At 37.3% G+C, this 22777-nt stretch overlaps 1 protein-coding gene across 8 annotated transcripts in view; it reads left to right on the top strand.

Annotated features, from left to right (window-relative positions):
* The window catches only part of KLC1 (kinesin light chain 1), a 46932-nt gene that overhangs the window by 5503 nt on the left and 18652 nt on the right, over positions 1-22777 (top strand). For 6 of the 8 annotated variants that reach the window (XM_084208135.1, XM_084208133.1, XM_084208134.1 and 3 more), the window contains exons 1-11: positions 2406-2451; positions 11371-11632; positions 14781-15011; positions 17032-17110; positions 18960-19185; positions 19707-19794; positions 20462-20563; positions 21188-21361; positions 21495-21594; positions 22435-22484; positions 22573-22640. In XM_084208135.1, the coding sequence (XP_084064261.1) occupies positions 2429-2451; positions 11371-11632; positions 14781-15011; positions 17032-17110; positions 18960-19185; positions 19707-19794; positions 20462-20563; positions 21188-21361; positions 21495-21594; positions 22435-22484; positions 22573-22640 (1403 nt within the window). In that variant the 5' untranslated portion in view covers positions 2406-2428. Of the gene's footprint in view, positions 1-2405; positions 2452-7940; positions 8073-11370; positions 11633-14780; positions 15012-17031; positions 17111-18959; positions 19186-19706; positions 19795-20461; positions 20564-21187; positions 21362-21494; positions 21595-22434; positions 22485-22572; positions 22641-22777 lie in introns of those variants that run through there. The other 2 variants (XM_084208132.1, XM_084208131.1) reach the window with 2 other exon arrangements.

Genomic DNA, 22777 nt, shown 5'->3' with positions numbered 1-22777 from the left:
GCTGCTTGTTCCCTTGTCCTCGTTCCATCAACACAGCTTGCTGCATGGCAGCCTGGGGAAATAAGTGTATTTTGGTTGGCCTGAACCTTTTTTCTTTTCTGTCCCCTCACTTCTGACAGTAAAATAATCCAGTAAAAGGCACATACCTTTATTTTGATTTATTATGGACAGAGATGTGAATGAAATGTGTGACTGGATGAGGAGCATTGCCAGGTTATGATGTCTAGCCATAGCCTTGGTGAGTGAAAGAGTGCTCGTGTCAGGTGTTTGCAGGAAGCCAGACCAGATGATTCAGTCTCTTAATTCCTCTGGACATAGAAGGCAATAATGTGTGGAAAATAAAAGAATGTGCTGTTGTTTATATTTACCATTTCCCTGGATGTAGTGGCCCAATTTAGTATAGTAGCATGCAGTATAATGAATATTACTGTATTGAAACATGGAGGGGTGCAGAAGTCATGTTGATGATTGGCAGTGTGTTAGCTTACATGATGGTGACCTAGAGGTATAAGGGAATGAATCCCCAGAAAGACATGTTAATTTTGAGGAATGCTGAGGACTATGCCTTTGGTAAGGCAGAATTGTGTTTAACAGAGAGGATGTAATAAAACTGCTTAATAAGATTCTGGTCTGGGAGCATTCTGGAACACAGGATACTGGTCCTTGGTAGGCACTCCCAAGGACTTAAGAAATCATACAGAGATGATATGTAATGTTTTCTTATCGTACTTACAGGTGTCGCAGCCAGGTGTCCTAATTTTTAAAGAATTTGTTATCCATTCTATACCTCTTGAAAAAGATGAGAGGCACCACAGGGTGACTTTGTCTCAGAGTCTCAGTAATTTGCTGTTGCTTAAATACATCTCCTTTCCATTATTCATAAAATAGATAAAGGCAGATTAATGAATCAATTACTTTGCTTTTAAGTACTTTTTATTCAATAAGTATCAATTTCTCTCCCAGGAGTTTTAGGGAAAAAAATCATATTATGCATGTTGATTTTAGCCCACACTTAAAATATTGCTGTTGGAATACATTGTTTAACTCAAGAAAAATATCTTGGGTTTGGAATTTGTGCTGAATGCAGGTGGAGAGCAAAGATGCACAGCCCATTTTTGAAGGCAGCAGTTGGTGGGGTTTGAATTACAGTGGCTTCTTGTACTTTGTGTGGCCATTGAATCTTGATCCACACCCATTTGTTAGGATAACAAATAGCTTGGAAATATGTTTGCTGACTTCTATTTTTCCTTTTCCTTTTTTGTATTGCAGCCTGTAGTCTGGCTGCACATGGAGCGGTGCTTGCAGGCGCATGATACGGTGCTTTTAGTGGCGTGGTTGTTTTAGGAGGCCACTGTTCTGCCATCCTCGGGAGGGGGATGCTTTCAAAACAGATTATCCAAGTGAGATGGTTTAAAAAACAATATTCAAATGAAACTCTTTTCCAGTCAGTGTGCTCTTGTTCTGCGTCAGTCCACCAGAAGAGAGGTGTCCTGCAGCAGTGTGGGGGGAACTGTCGCACGAGTGGTGTGAGCCCAGTGAGGATTTCAGGAGTCACAAAGGGACACTCTGTGCCCAGCACTAGCTAAGGTAGATCAGGAATGTGAAAGATCACTAGAGAAGGGGTTGGAACTATGGTTTGGTCCTCAGGTATGAGTGCACAGAATGTTAAGGTGCCTTTGTGAAGTGTTGGGTTAGGGCCTGCTCTGTTGCCCAGCACGTCCTGACCCAGGAGAGTTCAGAACATCAGAATAAGGCCTCCGGATTATGGAGTACTCAACAAGGAAATTATTTCCAACCTTATAGCTAAGTCAGCTTTCTGCAGTCGTAGGTAAGAATCAGTGAGTGATATGCAGTTGTTTTTCGAGATGGTTGTATCATTTGCTGTCCTTTATATGAACTTATATATGTAAGGTATTAAAAAAAAAAAATTCTCATAACTGGTAGTTGGCATTGAAAGTATTGATTTTAATCAATATTGATTGGGTTAGCATTGATTCTTTCTCAATATTAAGGGTTATGCGTGTACAGTTTAATTGTGAAACCTTTTCTGTGGCCTTTTTGGTGGTTTTGCATTTCTATTTTTTAATTCTTGAAGGATAAGCCGGAGGAAGATACTTTCGCTAAAGCTTGCAGAGACAATGCACAATTTGTGCATCTTAATGTAAACTATTAAATAGCTTCAAAACCTGATGTAAGGATTTGTTAAACCTAAAGGCTGCTGTGTGCTGAAACCCTGTTAGTGGATGTTCCTTTTATGTCTGCAGAAAGAAGTGCTTTTTTTTCTTGTTTCAGTCCAAATAACCCTTTTCTTCAATGTCATCAAGCATGTAAGAGCATTGTAGTCAGTACTCACAGCAAATTGTCAGCAGAGCTTCCCGCATGGATCCAGTGATATGAGACAAGCTGTGGCCTTCTCTGCCCTTCCTGAATGCATTTTCCAGATCTTTATGGGTATGCTATAAAAAGTAGATTTGGTTAAGATAATAGAATTGATGTTAGCAAGTGGAAGCTGATAGCGTTTCTAATGTATTCTGGAAGACTGATTTGATGGGAACATTCCTGTGCTTCTACTTAAGTGCTGTTTAGAGATTAGATAAATAGATAACATAAATGGATGCTTACTTTGATTAGTCAATAAAGCAGTTCTTGTCCAAAAACAACAATGCAAAATGAAAGAACTAGAGTCAAGCTGAAAAAATGTTTTGTCTACAGTATTGACAGCTTGAAATTGTAAGACAGGTAGCTTTTGATTTGCTGTATTTCCTCTTGTGCTATGTGCCCTAACCCTATTCCAGGCTGAAAGTCTCTCACACCAGCAAGAACCAGCCTTATCACAACATTTATCAAAATTCATTGAAGACCTGTTTGCACAAGGTGGCCAGTCCATGAAGAGCCAAGTGTTATTCTCACACAAAAATCAATGCAGGTTCTTGGAATATTGAGGGGAAAAACTGTGTAATTTGATAGTGATGATGGATCTGTTACTCAGACTTTCTTGACAGTATTTATTTTAAAATACAGTCAAAATTTCCTTTCAATCCACTTAAAGTAGACAATTTATGAAGCACGTCCTTGTAACTACAAAATACTAAACTACAATACAATTTTTGAACAATTAGCCTAGATTTCTCCTGATGTGTCTTTGATTCTTGTGACAAGACTTTTTAATAATTAAAGGTAATTATAACTACTTTTTAAGTCGTTGCACCTCTGCCTTCTGATTATTTTAAGTAAGTTTATTCTGTCTTTATGTAACTGCTCTTGATGCAGTCATGATCTTTTTGTTAAAGCAATCCAGCTTTGTTGTCATATTTTACAGTAGAAGGCAAATCTCCTGTGGCCCAAACTGGTATGTTGTGTCAGTGTTTTAGGGAGGGAGAAAGCTCTCCTTTCTCAATATCTATTGGTGGCTGCTTGAAAGTGTTTTATTGGTGCTCACAGAAGCCAAGGAAGTGCTGGCTTTGCAGGAGACCAACAGGCGCTGCTTCTGTTGACACAACAGTGGTACAGAAGGGAGACAACTCCCTTGCTCCAAGGGGTAGGAGATTTGCAGTCTGCCTGCCTTCAGAGATTCCATGGACATAACTAAAATTTAGAAAATAGTTAGGTTTCGCCCAACACTACCAAACAGCACAAGAAGGTTGTGTTCAGTTTTATTATTCTGGAAAAGAATGGGGTTTGGATCTTGCCACTGGGCTGTTTCAGATTTTGAGTAAGGAAGTTACGTACCACCAGCATGTAACAGATGATAGCAGCCTGGATTAACAAAGAGTTTATAAGCTGTACCTCCTTGAAAGTCTGGCTTTTAGTGTAGCTCCTCTGGACTCCTGCCTGGCTCTGTGGAACTGCCTCAGACCCACACGCCTGTCAGATTGCTTTTGCACTTGTTTCAGCTTTGACAAAAAGTAATCTTTGATGAGATACCAAATGCATAGAAGGGTCTTAATATCCAGTCAGTGTCATATGAAATCTGAGATATTGGAAGGGCTTGGGTGTGTGTACAGAGAATTAATTTTTCTCCTACATGCTTATAATACATCCAGACCAATTGTAGTATCTAACACTTCTCAGAGCATCTACAGTGATTTTAGGACATGTTGCTCGTCTATGTTTCAATCGCTGTATTTTTAGGCCTTTGGAAAGGTAAAATGCAATTGATGAGATATGCAAAAAAGAGGATACTTTCCCTTGATTCCTTTCACACAAATAATTGGAATAGGTATAATAATGTGTAAGGGCCAGTCACATCATCTGAGGGTCTCAGTCTGCTGCAGTATGTGAACAGGAAAAGCAAGATGGGATTTGGCCTGCAGCATTATGGAATTCCAGATATGTTTGAGTCTAAAAGAGATTTTGGAATTAGATGGGCAGGTCATCTGGATTGTCTGCAGTTAAAAGGATACAGATTTGCTGTATCATGATAATTGAAATGCTAGCTAGTAGCCAGTGTTTATTCAGTGCAGCACGGTCAAGGGATTGACACCATAATCTTTTCTTTAAGAGGGAGAATAATCCATGCAGTTAAAGAAAGCTTTTATGTCACTGAATACTTTTACACTGTATACAGATTTTTAACTCAGTTAACTGTTTTAGGAGGAAGTAATGCATTTCATGAAACCAGTTTGCTTGCTACAGAAGAAAGAAGGCTGAGGGCTGAAATAACTCTCTAGGCATTTTTGCCAGCTGTCTCTGAAATGTGCAAAAGTATTTTTTTCAAAATAGTATTAAATTTGTTACCTTTAAGAATCCAGGTGTGACTGCTAAGAAAGTGTTCATTAGTGTTGAAGTAGCATGCTACAGAAATCTAAATCAAAGGACTCTGCAGCAGAGGAAATCTTCCTAGCTTGTAATTTCTCAGCAGTGCAAATCATCTTAGCTTGTGCTTTCCCAAAGAGAATTGTCAGCTTCACCCTTGGTAAGGGTTTTATAGGAGCTATTTTTGCTATCATCTCTCTTTTTCTTTTTAAATCAAATATGGTTTGTTAGTCTTAGTCTCTCTGTAATATTTTTTTCATTTTCCAAAGAATCTGAAGATTTCCCCTGAAAGGTATGATTTTTTAATTTTTTAATAGCAGGTCCCAACATTAAAACATTCCATGATTTATCAAGGTACAGTGGCTGTGTTCTTCAGCTAAACAAGTACATAATCCTCTTCACTTAAACATAGTTTAATGCAGTGCGTGGCCTTATTGGTAGCCATCAGGGTGTCCTAGAGGCTGGCAGTGTTTTTCAGAGGTGGATGCTGCTGTGATGCAGGGGTAGAATGTGAGGCCACCACAGCCTCTTCCCACTCTTGCCATGTGGAGAGTAGGCTGCTCCTGGCAGTCATAAGAGAAAAGCAGTAGCTGTGTTGGAGATGTGGAGATTTCTGCCAGTATTCAAGGGGTTTTTTTTTTTGTTTTACTCCTTTTAGTCAGTCTGTCCTTTGCTTATTATTTGCTTATGCTTGTGCATTTCTTCAGAAACCTCTGGGCTTGCCTTTAGAAATGCTAAAACTTTGCAAAGGTTGAGTGTTTGTCCAGTTTACTTACCAACACAGACATTTTGTGATGTTAAGGCTGTAGGTCAAATTCCAGATGTGATTCTGAGCTTTTCTTGGGATATGTGTCCTTAACATTAAAGAACTACAAATATCCTTTTTACAGGACATTTATTTACCTAGAATACCTTCACTTTAAACCAAGTGGTAGGGCAGACTCTGCATTCAGGGCTACCTCTGAAGGCTGGCAGGAGGAGCACAGTAAATTTTTTTGTAAAATTCAGGTGCTTACCATCTGGTAATTGGTAGAAAGAGTGACTCCCCTTGGGAAGGGGGAGTTTCTCTGTAGCTTAATACTGGTTGCTAGGTTGTGTGCAACTCCATCCTCTTACCTGCTTCTGGTCAGTGATTTACAGTCTCCAGAATGTGCTGCTAATTGTCCTCCCCGAGTTATTTTTAAGGCAGCTGGTGTACCTGTGTGTTAAATGCTGAAGGTGCTTTCTGAGCTCACGCATTTGGAAACCCGAGGCAGTGCAGAAGTGCAGCAGTGTTCTGTTTATAGAACTGGGTCAGCCAGTGTGCCTTAAGTCTGACCTCCACCAGGACACTGTTTGCAGGTACAGTTCCAGATTTTCTATTTTATGCAGATTCAAATATAGATGATGGGAAGAGTGATGACTAGTGCTGGCAGGAAAGCTGCAGTCCTGAATATGTCAAGAGGGAAAAGCTACTTTCCTCTGGGAGTTCAGAGCTCATGTAATGGAACAAAATTCCTGACTATCAGGGATAATTTTAAGTAAAAGGAAGGCAAATCAGACAAAAAAGGAAAGATTATAAATATTCCTTATGGGAATATGACTTGTGATAGCAGAAATAATCTCATAGGTATAGAGAAATTTAACATCTTAAATTTGAAAAAAACAACAGATAATCATTGTTCTTTCAGACTTGGAGATTCTGACTGAAAGCCATAACAGCAATATAGTCTAAATCAAATGTTTGTTATGTGAGTGGTTTTACAAATACCTTTCTCAGCGTATGAAAGGCATCCACGAGTGATTCATCCTTGTCATTTCTGCTGTTGCTGAGCTGCCTGCAGGAGGGGTGCGGCTGATGCAGTGTTTGACACGCTACTAAGTCCTTCCCAAACTGTTTTTCATCTCTTGCCTTTGTTGCTTAGTTTTTGTGCTTGGAACAGCCTGTAATGTTTTGATGGTTGTTTGAGAAGGCAGTTTTCCACATTATGAAGATGAGCAGTTAAAGCAGCTCGTAGTATTTGAAGATGGTGCCTTCCATGATGTAATGAGACATGTTCTTGCTCTGAGCAGGGAATTAATGACTTATAATTTGCAGCTCATACAAAATTGAAACAAGTACATGGCAGATGTAGGATACTGAACCTTGCCATTTAATTAGGAGGAAGTAAGAGTGAAATTAGGGTTAAAAGCCTTGAATAGACTGATTATTGTTAGGAAACAGTGAACTGTTAGGTTCCTCTTAGAGATACAAAAAGCTCAAATTAGTTTAACTTTTCACTGTAACTTTGTGGAATTTGCAGTGCATGTAGGTGACAGAGCCCCTAGGTATGGCTTGAGCCAGTCTTGCAGCAGCTTTGACTGTTAGGAAGGTGGTGCAAGCACATTATTGCTGCCTGTGAGCTGTACATTCAGAGAAGAGGTTTAGGGAGAATTTCGCTTGACAAAGCAGTTTAGACTTGGGGGGTTTTATAATTTATTTATTTAAAATTGTATTTTGCATCAATTGTGATCAGATGCTAAGTACATTAAAAATTTAACTTCCAAGCTTTTAGTACTTGAAACCCATTAAATAATAAAAATATCAATACAGAGAGGGAAAGTCCTTAGGGATTCATAACAAGGAAGAAAAATTAGAATGGTTTTATTTATGTGTTTTTAGGATCCATGCTAATCTTTAGTCAAGGAAAAAAAATCTTGTAGGTTTTTAGAATGAAATTCTTCCTTGATAAATTTTCTGATGCAAAGAGGGATTCATACATGTTTTGGCAGAAGAATATTCTGAGGTGATCTGTAGGAAAACAACTCTTCTTTAAAAGCAGCTGGGAAGGAAAAGCTCTGTGAGAGATCTTTAAATATGAGCTGGAGAGCTTAGTAGCTGGCTGTGATATGTGCATGTCTGTGGAAGAATTTAGGCAGAAATCTGTGATGTCAGCATTACTGGTGTAGTTGGTTTGAAAGTTTTATGAATAACAGAATACTTAAACTGATTAAAGATAACAGCCACTTAAGTTGTTTGTATATGATGAGATTATCCCAGTGGTTACACGACTGAAGGGCTTGGCTGTCCTTTTGGTTCAGACTCTTTGTATTCTCAGTCCATTTCTTTGTTTTGAGCTCATGTTACAAAATGTTGTGGAGACCTCTTTAGTTGCAGGGCTTTTTATGTTGATCTGTCAAAATTAACTAATATTTGTGGTTTTGAAGGCTGTGGCTTTATTTTTCTAGAAGTTGGAAAGCATTAAGTGTCTTTTGGACTTCAGCATAGTCAATATTATCACAAAGAAGGAAGGAGGATAATATTCAAGATCTACACAGACACATACTTAATATAACAGGTAAATTTCTTAAGCCAGCTAGTGAGTCTGTAACTCTGTCTGCATTGCATATTTTTTTCCTCATCCAAAATTCTGTTTTATAAACCTTTGTACATCCTAATTCTTTGATTTGTTTTCAGTTGTACACTGAGCTAAAAACTAGTATTTGAATCTAGAGTTCCTGTCTAGGTAAAATTTGCAGTGCAGTGGAGTGCAGGACAAAACTTACAGGAGCTTGAGAAGCCTTTGCCTACACTCTTTTTTTTCTGTAGGGAAATGTATAGGAAGAAAGAGTTAATTTTTTTTGAGAAGTTACAATAGGCTGGCTAGGTTTTGTCTCCTTTCCTCTGTGTACATCCTGCATACAAACTTCATTTGTTTGCTTCCTGTGTGACATTTGCTGCCTCAGGATATTCAAATCTAATTTACAGAATCACAGAATATGCTGAGTTGGAAGGTACTCACAGAGATCATTGAATCCAAGTCCTTGTCCTTTACAAAACCCTCCCCAGTTATATGATTATGTATTCAAATATGGGTTTGATTGGTGAACAGGCAATGATCTTTTGTAAAATACATTTTAAAAAAGAATCATGATAGCACCACACCTTCACTTACTGCCCTTAAAGGCTATTAGATGTTTATCCATAAATTTTACTCCTGCAGAATCAGATTTGATAGCAGGACAAATTATATGTTTATTATCCTCCTGTTTTCTGAATTATTCTCCCAAGCACAATCTATAAAACTCTGAACACCAACAGACACCCCTCAAAACTTATCCCAAAATATTTATTCCTTTCCTGTCAGTGGGAGAAATTGGGATTCTAACAGTGTTCACTAGAGGAGACTTGAGAATCCCTCTGGCAGGCTGCAAGGACCTTCATGTCAGTCTGTGTCCTGATGCAGCTTTTGGCTTGGCTCCAGCAGATCGCTTGTACTGCTAGTGCAGAGGCAGTGGAAGCTTTTAGCTACATTTGGGTTGGAATGAGGCAGCTAAAAAATCTGGCACACTGGATTGAGACAGGAGGAATGTATTCATAAAGCAGGTCTGCTGCTGGGATGGTTTTAGTGTGGTTTTGCCCCATCATGTTTAAACCTGCTTCTCCTCTCTTCAAAAGCTGCTGTGCTGGCTTAGTCGTCCTTAGTTGCAGCTTTAGTGTATTGAGCCAGTACTATGGGCCTGTTAATTTATGAGTGTTAATTTATCTGTATTCATCACTTGGAATTAATTTTATTTCTACTGAAGTGTTTAAAACGTGTTATTTTTTAAAGACAGTATCAATGTGTGCATTACATGTATGTATGCAAATATCTGCTTTTAATTTTGCTGTATAATGACAGAATATTGAGGCATGCAGAAGGAATTGCTGCTATCTCTGTTCACAAAAGATACACAAATAGTAATTTCATTAGATGTCTGCTTGTTTTACTTCCTTATAATCAAAGGTTCAGTTCTGTGCATTCAGGATGGAAATTGTTAATTGAGGCTGTGAAAGTGTGCCAAGGCTAATTAGGGTTGTGTGCTGAAGTTAGTATAATCCATAACAATTTCCTATATGACTGTGTGTTAGAAGCATTTATTTGCAAATTTGGTCCACATTAAATTGCAGTTCATTTTTCTACATAACTTCAGAGAGTCTGTACTTTAAAACTGTCTTTTTAAGCATTCTGGGTCATAGTTCTCAGGTTAGAAATGGGAAATGTGCAAATATCGTTCTCCTCATCAGGTCTTCATGGGTTAATTTCTTATGCCATGCTAGATTAGTTGCTTTATAAGGATTTATTTGTTTCATATTGATTTGTTGGTGAATATGAAGTTACTGTATTAAATCCGGGTAAAACCAAGTTCACACTTCCCCAAATTCTGTGTTTTCAGACAATAGATTATTACAAAAAACCCCTACTGTCATCTACAGCTTTTGTTTGGTAACAAGTGGCTGTGTCTTTTGGGTATTGTATTGCAGGAGATCATCACAGAGAGGGTAGTTTGAGCACATATAAACAGAAAGAGCAGCCTTTTATTTTTAATATAATGCAAAAGCATAAGAGCACATCCTTTGGTTGTTGTCATGATGTGCATATATGTGTCTTCTTACAGCAGTTTTAATTCAAGACTTAAGTGGTTCTAATTTTTTTTTGCTTTCTCCTAAAATTAGACTAGTTTTTGTAGTACAAAGTTTTAATACAGTTTTAATCCATTTTAAATGTTGGTTTGTCAATGGTTACCCAGGTGTCTTCACATAGATGGGATAATTTATTTTATTTCCTATTTTATTGTAATTTTTACTTCCTGTTTCACTCAAAGATTTAAATAGCTGAGGTATAGAGGAGGAATTTCTCAAGTCTTTATTTTCATTACAGAACATTTTTCTGGTGACATTTCAAAAGGGTCAAATGGTTTGTGTGTCTTCTCTTTACATTTTTACATTTATAAGCTTGTCTGCCAGTTCAGTAACAGCATGTGTGATAATTAGAGTATGTGAGTTTCTAAACTTTTTTGGGTCTTCATTTGCATTCAGTAGAGGAGTTGACAAACATCCAGAAATTTAGTATTTTTAGTGTAATGCATTAGATACTGATAAAATAGCACAGTGAAATGTTTCTTGCTGCAAGGGTTGTATTATACAAACTATTTTTTCTGGCATGAGAACAGTGTTCCATCATCATCAAAACAGCTGCATCTAGACCTGTAGGCAATTGAAAATCTATGTGTTTAGAGTTAAAAGAATGAATTAAAGTTGTCCTAGGGGTAGTTGTGATGTTCAAAATATGTAGTGGAAAGAGCTTTTGTAGTCCTTACAAAAGGATGAGGCTGGTGTTACCTTTTTACAGGAGATAGATGACTTTTCTCATGATTGACTGATGAAGTCTTTCAGAAGGCTATGTGATATTTCTTCAAATTCTTCAAGCTCCATTTTGTGGGGGTTTTTTTTAGAGAACTACAGATCAGTGGCATCTGCAAATAGCTATATTTATTATAGTGTGTATTTTACACACCACCTACTTTGCTTTTTCACAAACAGAATCCTGGAGGTGCAGCCCTGTTCCTCAGTAGTTGCTACAAATTCTAATGCCACATCATAGTCTGTGTTTCATTATATGTTGTTTTTTGGTTTATCAGTGAGTGTTAATGTTAAATCTGGAGATAGGAACTGGGGAAGTTGACACTGTTCAAACTCAGGACATGAAACATTGTAAAAATTGTGTACAAATATCATTGTATTCTGAATATACCTTTCAGACTTTATTCACTTGTATACTTATATGCTTATTTTATTTTTCCTTTTGTATTAACTAGCTTACTCTTCCATTTCAGAATGTATGAAAACATGTCCACAATGGTGTATTTAAAGGAAGAGAAGTTGGAGAAGCTTACTCAAGATGAAATTATTGCCAAAACTAAGCAAGTGATTAATGGACTAGAGGCACTGAAGAATGAACACAATTCAATTTTACAGAGCTTACTTGAAACATTGAAATGTTTGAAGAAAGATGATGAAACTAATCTGGTTGAAGAGAAATCAAACATGATTCGAAAGTCACTGGAAATGTTGGAGCTTGGCCTTAGTGAAGCACAGGTAAAGTTGTGGTAAAAATGGAGCATTTCAGACATTTCTCCCCAGATATTAGTAATATGCTGGGACATTTACATTATTCTTGGATATAATGGACAAAAGCTGCTGTAATTAATGGAGGTAGTTACTGTACATCATGATGTGTTACAGAACTATTTATGGGGTTAGTGTTACAGCACTGAAACTCATGGCTGGACTCCACTTGACAGGAAGACAGTAACATTTTCTCTTTAGACTTTCCACATCAGGCATTAGGTAGGTAATTTTTGAGCAGCTCAAGAAATGAGCAGTGGCATTTTAACTCTAAGAGATGGCATAAAAAGGTCTCAAACAAACACACAATAATAAATGTATTTGCTCCAGCCTTTGGTGTAGTTTTAAATTCATGTTTATGTTCTCTTGACTTAGATTTTTTATAGTAGCACACAATGCTCTTAGAGCTTAAGAATCTCTGATGTTTAGTGAACATTTTACTAAACCAAAATTGAAACAAAAAGCATTTTGAAATGTAAGACCTGAGTACAGAATCTGGACAACTTTGACCAATGCATTAAAGAGAGGTGTCCAAGCTAATTTCTGTGGACTGTCAGTTGATGAAGATACCATCTGCAGAAGAGAAGTGAGAAGCTGTATGTTTATTGGGTTGTCAGGATTATATTTACAGTGCAAATTGATGATATTTTGTACTAAGTCAGAAACCTGAAATGATGTGATATGACAGTCATCCCTGTAAAATAGGAGAGTGTTTGCAAAAGAGTTGAAAATGCCAATGAGTTAGTTCTACATTCATAGGCTTTCTGTTGATCTGTAACTGTGCTCACGCTTCTCTTCTGGGCTGAGCTATTATTGTGTGGTGATCTGGAAGTTGTGTGCCTTGGATCATGGCGAATTGAGGCTGAGAGAATGAAATGTGGGTTATCAGACAGGGGAATGTAGAAGCCTTGGACAAACTGTCAGGCCTTAGGGTATATATTGTACACTCTTTGATGCCTTGTGTAGGAGGAAAATGCTAGAAGATACATGGAGTAAAATTGCAATAGTTGAGTTACCTTTAATGGTTGTTTGTAGAAGATGTGCAAGTGAATGGGTAACTTCTGTGTAGTATTAGGACTCTGAGAAGCCAGTTCTGATTCTTGACTCAGGAGCCTCAGTTGCAGCTGTTCCTGCCTTGTTTGCCTCTCATGGTACTTTGTGAGCTATAGTGGTGAGGAGCCAAGAAGTCTGCATTTGCTGCCTTTGTTACATTTCAGAGTGCTGCTCTCAGACCTGATAAGGTTATTCTTCCTGAATACTTTGAGTTGTAACAAAGTAATATTTTTCTTCTTTTAATTTTTAAATTTAAGATATGGAAATAGATGTTTCTTGTGGCATGCATGTAGGTCGGGTGATGTGTTATTTCCATGAAAATGAAACTGACTGCTGAAGAAGTAATCAGACTTTTCTTTCAGTTAATTCTAGTGAGTAAGTTAATTCTAGTGAGTAAGACTATAAAATATTTTAGTTTGCCATTGTAGCTTCTTCAGTGTTTGAATACATTGACCCTACTATCCCAATTTTCCTAAATATGCTTTCTCATTATATAAATGCCTCTGTTTGAATTCACCAACTAATTAAAAATATTAGAACAATTTTTAATATGTAAATAGGTAGGTGCTGAAGTCTGCAGCTTTGGACTGGTATTAGGAAATTATACCTGGAGTTTGCCTTACCTTTATAGGAAAAATTAGTTTCTAATTAGTTTTCTAATTAGTTTTGACGCCTGAAATTTCAGCTAAGAACTCCATCTGTTTCACATGAAATACTTAGTTTAAATCCACTTTAAGATAACTTTGTTTTTAAAAAAACCATGAACTTGAGGAGATGAAATACTGGTAACAGATCTGAAAGATTTGTACTCTCACCAGTGGTCCATTCTTGCAAGGTGTGCATCCTGGAACTGCTGCCAGCTGTTCTACACGTGTCAGTGGGAGATTGCAAAAACAGTGAAGGGAAAATATCTTCTGCTGGTAGTGTTTGGCTTTCACTTAATAAGCTCCTTTTTCATTTTACTTTGCTCAGCAAAAAAATCCCCAGTCCAAGTAAGCTGCTTTTATGGGTGTTCAGTTTTTTGCCCTTAATGTGACTGTGTTTGAAAGTCTGCACACTCCAGCTTATGGTTAGTAGTACAAAATGCATCTATGAATTGTGTGTTAAGTTGCACATGCAGATCTTAGTGAAATAAATATCCCTTTGAAGTGTTACCATTATGCTGAGGTATTCATCTTTAGGAGCTATAAGCATGTATACAAATTCCTTTTTTGTCTCGAAGGTGCTAAATTAGAACTCTCTGTTAGTTCTTAGGTTATTTTTGTGATCCTGCAAGTTGAATGCCTTACTGCTCCATTTTATGTTAGTGGAACAAAGATTTCCAGTTCAGTAATCTAGTTCAAAATTTTCATGTATTTTAAGATTATATTTAATGTTCAGGGAATTCTGAAACAATTTTAACTTCTGATAGCATCATTATTTAGTAAAGAGTTCCTCTACCTCTAGGTTGGGATCCCAGCAAGGGAAGGACAGGGACCTGTTGGAGCAAGCCCAGAGGAGGCACATGATGACATTCAGGGGGCTGGAGCACCTCTGCTCTGGAGACAGGCTGAGAGAGGTGGAGAAGAGAAGGCTGCAGGGAAATCTTAGAGCCCATTCCAGGGCTAGAAGAGGTTACAAGAGAGCTGAAGAGGGACTTTGAAAGGTCATGTAGTGATAGGACAAGTCAGAATGGCTTCAAACTGAAAGAAAGTAGGTTTAGATTGGATTTAAGAAGAAATTCTTCCCTGTGAGGGTGGTGAGGTAGGGGAACATGTGCCCTGACTCTGGAAGCATTCAGGGCCTGGTCAGATGGAGCTTTGGGCAACCTGGTCTAGTGGAAAGGTGTCCCTGCCTATGGCAGGGGGCTGGAAGAAGGTGATCTCAGAGGCCTCTTCCAACCCAAATAATTCTAAATGGTAAAAAGGTTTAGAGGACAAGTGAGAACCGTATCTAAAACAAAGATAAATTGCAATGTTTACCAGATTTCACAGTTGATAGAGGTTTAAATAATGAAAGCCTTGTATGTTATGAACAGGACTGCATTCTAGGGGAAGTATGCCATGTGACACATTCTGCTTTTCAGGTAATGATGGCTTTGTCAAATCACTTAAATGCAGTGGAGTCAGAGAAGCAGAAATTGCGGGCTCAGGTTCGCCGGCTATGCCAGGAGAATCAGTGGCTACGGGATGAACTCGCCAATACACAGCAGAAACTGCAGAAGAGTGAGCAGTCTGTGGCTCAGCTGGAGGAGGAAAAGAAACATCTAGAATTCATGAATCAATTAAAAAAATATGATGATGATATTTCACCATCAGTAAGTACCTCCATAGTAAAACAGTAAAGGCACCTTACATTTACATGTGTTGTAATCTGCCTGTTTAACAAGAAATAAGATATATTTTATTTGTCCCTTAGATATATTTGTTACTAAAATGCTGCCTTGTACTAGTGTCACATAGTTTGCAGAATGATTCTGAGAGCTCATTCTTATTTAAAGAGAGCATATATTTTACTGTCTGCAGATAATAAAATACATGAGGAACAGAATTGATAAATACTCATTTAGTACCTTAAAAATGTGAAGAACTGGACCAAAGCAAAAATCTCACTTCTGTAAACTCAGCAGTAAAAAAAGTGAGAAATCTAGGCTGTGACACATTTTACATATCTACAGGACTTGGCTTATTTTGACTGCAGGAAAAATACTTAATTTTTGTCTTGTGAAATTGCTGTATAGCTTTTGTATCTGATGAGAATTTACACAAGAACAAGATGTTATTGAATCCTTTTCAGGACCATCTGCCAGACACTGATCATTTGCATGTATACAAGCCCATTGTGTTACATATTCTTAGTTTCAGAGAGAAAATGGACACAACTTTAATTTACAGAAGGAACTTATTACTTAAAAAGGCTTCTGATTTATTTGCAATTAATTTTATAATTTTATTTTGCTTCCTTAGGTTAGGTTGCACTGTAGAGAAGGATCTAATTTTGTGTGTTCAAATCTTCTCAGTGGTGTCTTGGAAAGTGCAGTTTTTCATAACTAATTATTTCAGCAATTTTAATGGTTGAAAATGGGTGTGATTTACTCATGCTTAACTGACTGCTTGACTAATCCTTTTTAAAATATTGTGCATGGTGAGAGTTGTTTTGCTCAGTTGCACCTGGAATTTTTCAGTGCTGGTCCATGCCTTGGTATTCGTAGATGGATTTGTTAGTGAAGTCTGTTCAGAAAAGGGGCAGAGGAGGGAATATTGGGATTGTGATGTGCTGTAGTGTCAGACTTCACTCTGCAGATGAATGAAATAGCTCCATTATTTGAAGTTTAATTAACAAATAGAGTCCATGTCAGCCAAGCATCTTTATAGTTTTGCTAACCATATGGACAGTCTCTGTTTCTAGCCTTTGAAATATTTAGTTGTATAAGCTCAGTATGAAGTTGGAATCAACACTTAAAAGTATGAACATCTTATCTGAGATGTAGTCCCATCAATTTGCCGGTTTTACAGTGCCCTTGCTCTGCCATCATTGAATGTGAATGCCAGCAGCAGCAGTTGGCTTTTTCTCATCTGTGGAAAAAGGTGTTGAATGGAGAGCTAGAAAAATAAGAATGTGTTCTGCCTCTGGGTTTTCTCCTTACTGAGCTCATCCTTTCTGAGAACTTCAACTATTTCTATTGTGTAGGCTCAATATTTAGGAAACAGGACTGAGGGATGGTCTGTCTCTCCATTTAATATTTGATATTATATTTGGATGCTTAAAATAATTTTAAACTGATGGATTGTGTAGAAATTAATATGGTTCCAGATGGTGACTCCTGGAAATGAACTTCCTTTCAAGTGTTCCTGTTTTGTTTTTTGATTTTTGAACCTTCCAGATTATAATTGCAAAATCTAATTATTTGTACAGAAATTGAGTACTCAGAAATGGAGGTCTCCTTATTCCTCTCTTTTGCCCAACCATAACTATGTTTATGACTAAGAAAGGTACCATGGACAGTTCTGTACTGAGTAGTGCTTGCTCTTCAGTGGGTACTTTACTGAGACCGATTGCCTCTGTGAGAATGGCAAATGTATTCCTGTGTGCTTAAATTGAGACTGAAATCTAGGAGACCTCATTTCTATTCCTGGCCCTTCTGAAGGTGTCCTGTATTGTTTTGGGACAGAGTGTGTAAATACATTAAAATATAAGACCTGCCTTTATAAAACTTCAGTGAGAAATGTTATTCTTGTCAATTCTGAATGTGGGGTTTTCTTTTAACATTGCTGGTTAGACTGGCCTGTCCTCTTGTGCCTTAGATTTAATTTGTTGGCTTTGGGATTGTTCTGTAGGAGGATAAAGATACGGATTCCACCAAAGAGCCTTTGGATGATCTGTTTCCCAATGATGAAGATGACCAAGGACAAGGAAGTAAGTGTTCTTCAGAGTCCATTGTTGGTGTGCTTCTGCAGTGCAGAATATATAAAGATGCACTTTACAAAAATGCTTGCTTCACCACTCCACTGCAACACAACTGGAGTGATGAATGCCTCTCCTAGAATAGGGAATCCAGTCATTGGTATACAGAACTGGGGCCTAGGTTGTTTAGAGTTTGTTAATTGCTGTAAAGTTCAGACTGATTTAAATTCAGAATTTCTCCTGTTATCCTTCTTTGGGACCTCAGAATGGTTAGTTGCAAGTGACTATGGCAGATTCTGGCCAGATAGTGGATTCTGTTAATGACCTTTATAATGATCTGATTTGAGATTTTTGTGTCAGGTTTCAGTATGAAATCTTTTTCATATTATCTTTTGTCCTTCGCCAAGGTTGTCTGAATTGGTTTTAATATTAATTGTGGAAGCATTGTTTTCTTCAGGTGAGCAGGAGTGAGGGAAATGCAGTGGAACTTGAGGCAGATGTTTGGTAGTGTGATTGAAAAAAGCTTTTGGTAGATAAGTAAGCTCTGTTTAGGGGAGTGTGTTTTTTGCATGTTTGTTAATATGGAACAAACATATGATGTTGTGGAGTCAGTGCAGTGTGGTGGGAGCAGAATGGTTTTTACCAGACAAATGACTTGAGGGCAAATGTCTGAAGGGACCCACCTTTGCAATCAGCAGTTTCAAATTTCCTTTAAGGGCATGCATACAAGGTACACTGCATTCTTGTCAGCATAGTAAAGCTATGCATAGCCAGACCTGAAGTGAAGGCTTGAAGGGTTTGCAGTAGGTCAGTGTTGATCATGAGCTCCTTCCTAGCTCATCCTTGCTTCCCTAGAATTTTGTAGTTGGAAGGTTGAGAGGCAAAGCTCCCTTCTTACTTTGCTTTACAAAAGACAAAGTTGACATGTCAGTGATTTCTTTGACCTTCCCAAAAATGCTGAAATTCTTCAGTGCATTGGCAGGCACTGGCTCTGGGTATAGGCTTGGACTTGTGTGATTCCCCTGACATAAAAATGCTTCCACTTTCTGTGAGAGTGATTTTTGCTTAATAGAAAGGAGAGAATAAAGTCAGGCTCAGAGAACAACAAATACGTTCTCTAGAGTTTAATGAAAATGAATAAGACAGAATATTCTAAATCTCAGAAATTGGTCAGGTGAAGAGAAAAGGAGTAGTACATTTTTTGGAGCAGTCGGAGAGTGAGGGTTGCAACAACCAAAGGTTAGGAGCTACTGGAAAATAAGTGGTGAAGCTTGAGGGTTAGTGAGTAAAACTTAAAGGTTGACTTTGACTCAGGGCCTTTTGTCTTGCAGCTGTTATTTCTGGCATCCAAGATGTTTCAGTCCTTTATGTGCTAATCTTAAGTGCTCCTTGGCATAGCAAACAAAGGGAAACAACAACAACAAAAAAGTATGTTTAGAAAAGAAGAATAAAGGAAAAGGCTTTTCTGCAGATATATTCAGGTCATGTATGTTAGTGTTCCTTTCCATATGAAAAAGGCAATATTTGTAAGTGCAAAATTATTATATCATCTTGAGAATGGTTTGCTGAGCCAAAATAGTTTCCTTCTTTCTTCATTAGTTTATTACATTTAGCCCTTTGAGCCATGAGAACTGTAAAAATAATAATAATACAATACTGGACAGGATATGAGGAATAAAACAGTCATATTTCCCCTGTCGGTGTTGAAGACAGCCTGACTGCTGTGAAGTTCTAATGCTAATTCTGTGTATTGAAGAAATAAAATTCAGTGAGTCTCATTTTGTGCCACTGAGCACTCAAGTGAGATGTTTTATTTACAGTCCTCTTTTACACAAGTTGAAATTTTGTGGTTTTCTTTCAGTTCAACAGCAGCACAGCAGTGCAGCAGCTGCTGCCCAACAAGGTGGCTACGAAATTCCAGCGAGATTACGGACCCTACATAATCTTGTTATCCAGTACGCTTCCCAAGGTAGATATGAGGTTGCTGTGCCTCTCTGTAAACAAGCTCTTGAAGATCTGGAGAAGACTTCAGGTCATGACCATCCTGATGTTGCCACTATGTTGAACATACTTGCTTTGGTGTACAGGTTGGTATACTGACATAGATAATTACCAGTGAAATAAATACTTAGTTTTTTTGGCTACAACCTTTTAACATTCAGACTAGAATTTTTCCCTGTTCTATTTTCCTTTTAAAATTATTATTAAAACCCTCAAGAAGTTCCTAAAATATTTGTATGTCTCCCTATACTTAAAAATCAAACAAGTTGCTGTATTTTTGACTATACCTTTGCTTTGGGAATGAAGCTGGTTTTGATTTTTGATTTTTTTTTTTGGTCTACTGAGGGGCCAGGTCTTGATTACCCACTTCAAGGTAATCTGGAGGTAGAAACTGGACATCAATATAGAAATGCTAAATGCTCAGTATAGTCCTCAACTACTAAACTATTAACAGTTTCAGGCTTCAGGGTTCTACTTCCTAATTTATTAATATATTCTCAATTATTCTTTTGTAGTAGCATCTTTAGGTCAGTAGTGAATTCAGCTTAATTGTTATGATTTTTCATTCCTGAATCCCCAGTGTTAATTACATCTCTTTACAATTCAGAGACCAGAACAAATACAAAGATGCAGCAAATCTCCTGAATGATGCCTTGGCCATCCGTGAAAAGACTTTGGGCAAAGATCATCCAGCGGTTTGTATACATGCCATATCATCATTTTAGTTTGTGTTTCACTCAACTTTTTTTCAACTAACTCTAATGTCAAACTCAACAAGAAAAATTTTAAGACCTAGCTTGTCTTTAAACAGGACAGGTAGGAGGCCACATTCTATTCAGTGCTGTTTCTCTATAAATAATTTGCCCATACTTGATATTGGATTGTGTGGATTTTTTGTGGGAAATCAATTTGTGAAGAAAAAGTTTTGCTTACTCAAATCTCTTTACTATACTCAGATTGAAGGGGCAGTAAATGAAACTTCTGGTTTCATTTACTGCTGCTTGTAAATGAAATGTAAATCAAGCATTTGGAAAATTCATGTGATACTTTCGTGGCCTGTAGAACACAGGGCAGCTCAAAGTGTAGATGTGAGAGGTACCTTTGTAAGACAAGAACGTGTGAAGATGTGTGCACTAAACAACATTTTCACAAAGGAAGCAAAATTACTTCATGATTTAGGTTTTCTTTCCTCTATTGTGTATGTATGCATTTCATAATAATTATTTCTTCACTTCCAAATTTCAAGAGGTCTATCCTGTGCATGGAAAATTTAATAACATCAATGCCTTGCAGATGTGCTCATTTGTCAAGTATTTGTATCAGCAGATTTCAGTGCACTTAACGTTTCTCTGCTCTTGACAGGTGGCAGCAACTCTTAACAATCTTGCAGTACTCTACGGTAAACGGGGAAAGTACAAAGAAGCAGAACCGTTGTGTAAGCGAGCTCTGGAAATCAGAGAAAAGGTATGAGTGACAAATACAGAGCCTCTAAAGGGACTTTGTGAAGGAGAAAGCAAAGTTAAATGCTGAGTTTTAAAGGCTTGGGTTGGGTAGATCTGTCAGATAAACCCCAGAGTTAACAATGCCTAGTAGTTAGGAGTGTCTGAAATTCATAACAGTAGGAAATTCCAGTAGTGCTACGGAATTGCTGGAGCACTCTGGGTATATGCTAAATTCTGTATTTTGTGAGAAACCTTCTTTACCTCTTTCCTTCCTATTTGATAGCTAAATAATCTTTGATTTGACAAGAGCATTCGATTTAAAAATGAAACTTAGCTAAAATTTTTAAGTTGATTATTCTCTATGTGGATATTTCAATCCATGAGATTGCATCTTCTGGTTTATATAAATAATAATTTCCCTATAATGTTGTTTTACTTCTCACTTTGTTCCCTATATGGATTGTTATGCATCATTCTTAGTTTGCCAGTTTGCAGTAGAATTGAGTAATTTTCATATATTTGAAATGCAGCTTTTGCTTTTGTTGAATTGAGGCGGAATAAAACTAACAGGATATTTCTAAATGATTTATTTCTAGACCCTGACATGATGACTAGAGTGTTTTAATACAGTGTATTTCATTTCCAGGTCCTGGGGAAAGATCACCCTGATGTTGCCAAGCAGTTAAATAACTTGGCTTTGCTATGCCAGAACCAGGGTAAATATGAGGAGGTTGAATATTACTATCAGAGGGCACTTGAAATCTACCAAACTAAACTGGGACCAGATGATCCAAATGTTGCAAAAACAAAGAACAATCTGGTAAGCCTTTCCCAATGTAGACCTGAGACAAAATTTCTCATTAATTGAAATGCACTTCTATCCACAATGTGTTATATTTCTTGTTTAAAATAAAGCAGTGTGCTGATATCTTTTGGGGGTATTTTGTTTTTAGGCATCCTGCTATCTAAAACAGGGCAAGTTTAAGCAAGCGGAAACTTTATACAAAGAGATTCTTACTCGTGCTCATGAACGGGAGTTTGGCTCTGTAGATGGTAAGAAACTGAGTCCCTAGATTTGAATTTATGTTTTATTTTTGTAGTTATGAAATAATATTTGCAAGAAGTGTCCTGATTAAAATTGTTATCTGCTTTAGGTGGACTTAAAAGGTGAGCTGATAGATGTGTTGGAAGTAGCATTCATCATAAGAAGGCTTTTAGATACAGCAGCAAACATTTGATTCAAAAACATGAGGTAGACTTAGTGGGTTTATGTTTTAGGGATTTTGTTTCTGGCCTAATTTTTCTTACCCCCCACTAAACCCAACTTTGGTATTTTTTTAGAGGCAGAAAAATGTACATCACTTTCCAGTCACAGGAAAAAGTCAATGCAGGATTTTAGTGATATAAATAAGGACATTGTTAATGCAGTTTCTACATTAACATATTTAAAGAATGGGGGAAATACCTTTAAATTGAGAATTACACTGTACAGAGAAGTCATGTACATTTTATAAACTAAAAATCCCAGTAAAGCATTTTCACTGAATTCCATGACAGTAGCATATGCACCACTTAGTAGATGTCAAAGTAGTTGTTAAGATAAAAGAAATAAATTCATGTTTTCTAGCACAGAGCTAGACACATGACAAATGGGTGGCAGTGTATACTTACTTCAAAGCTTCTCAGAAGTAACTGTTTCTAAGTTCAGATAAGAAAAGGAGACAGAATTGTAAAACTGTAAAAGAGCTGTGTGTTTTATTTATCTGCTGCTTCTAGTATGGACAGTAAGTTTTTCTTGCAGCAATAGTATAATTCATTTCAGAGTAGTGAAAATCCAACAATCAATACCTTGTAGTTTTGTTCTTCTATAAAATACTTTTCTTGTTTCACCAGATGAAAATAAGCCTATCTGGATGCATGCAGAAGAGAGGGAAGAATGCAAAGTAAGACCATTGTTGTAAATCTTTTTTGGAGCTTATATTTGTTTAGGTTGCAAATCAGATGTTTTTTTCAACGATACCTTTGTTCTAGGGAAAGCAAAAAGATGGCACATCTTTTGGAGAGTATGGTGGCTGGTACAAAGCTTGCAAAGTTGATAGGTGAGTGACTTCTTTACAGGACAAGCAACTCATTAATACTCAGTGCCTCAGATTAAAGCATTTTTAAAAATGGAACCAAAGCAACTCCTTGGTTAGGACTATAAAAATGAAAGTATTAAACATTCCCGGCCCAAGAC

This window comes from Fringilla coelebs (genome assembly GCF_963513975.1).
Source record: "Fringilla coelebs genome assembly, chromosome: 6".
Classification (NCBI taxonomy): Eukaryota; Metazoa; Chordata; class Aves; order Passeriformes; family Fringillidae; genus Fringilla; species Fringilla coelebs.
Note: the sequence above shows the minus strand (reverse complement) of the source record. Positions and strands in the feature narration are given on the sequence as shown.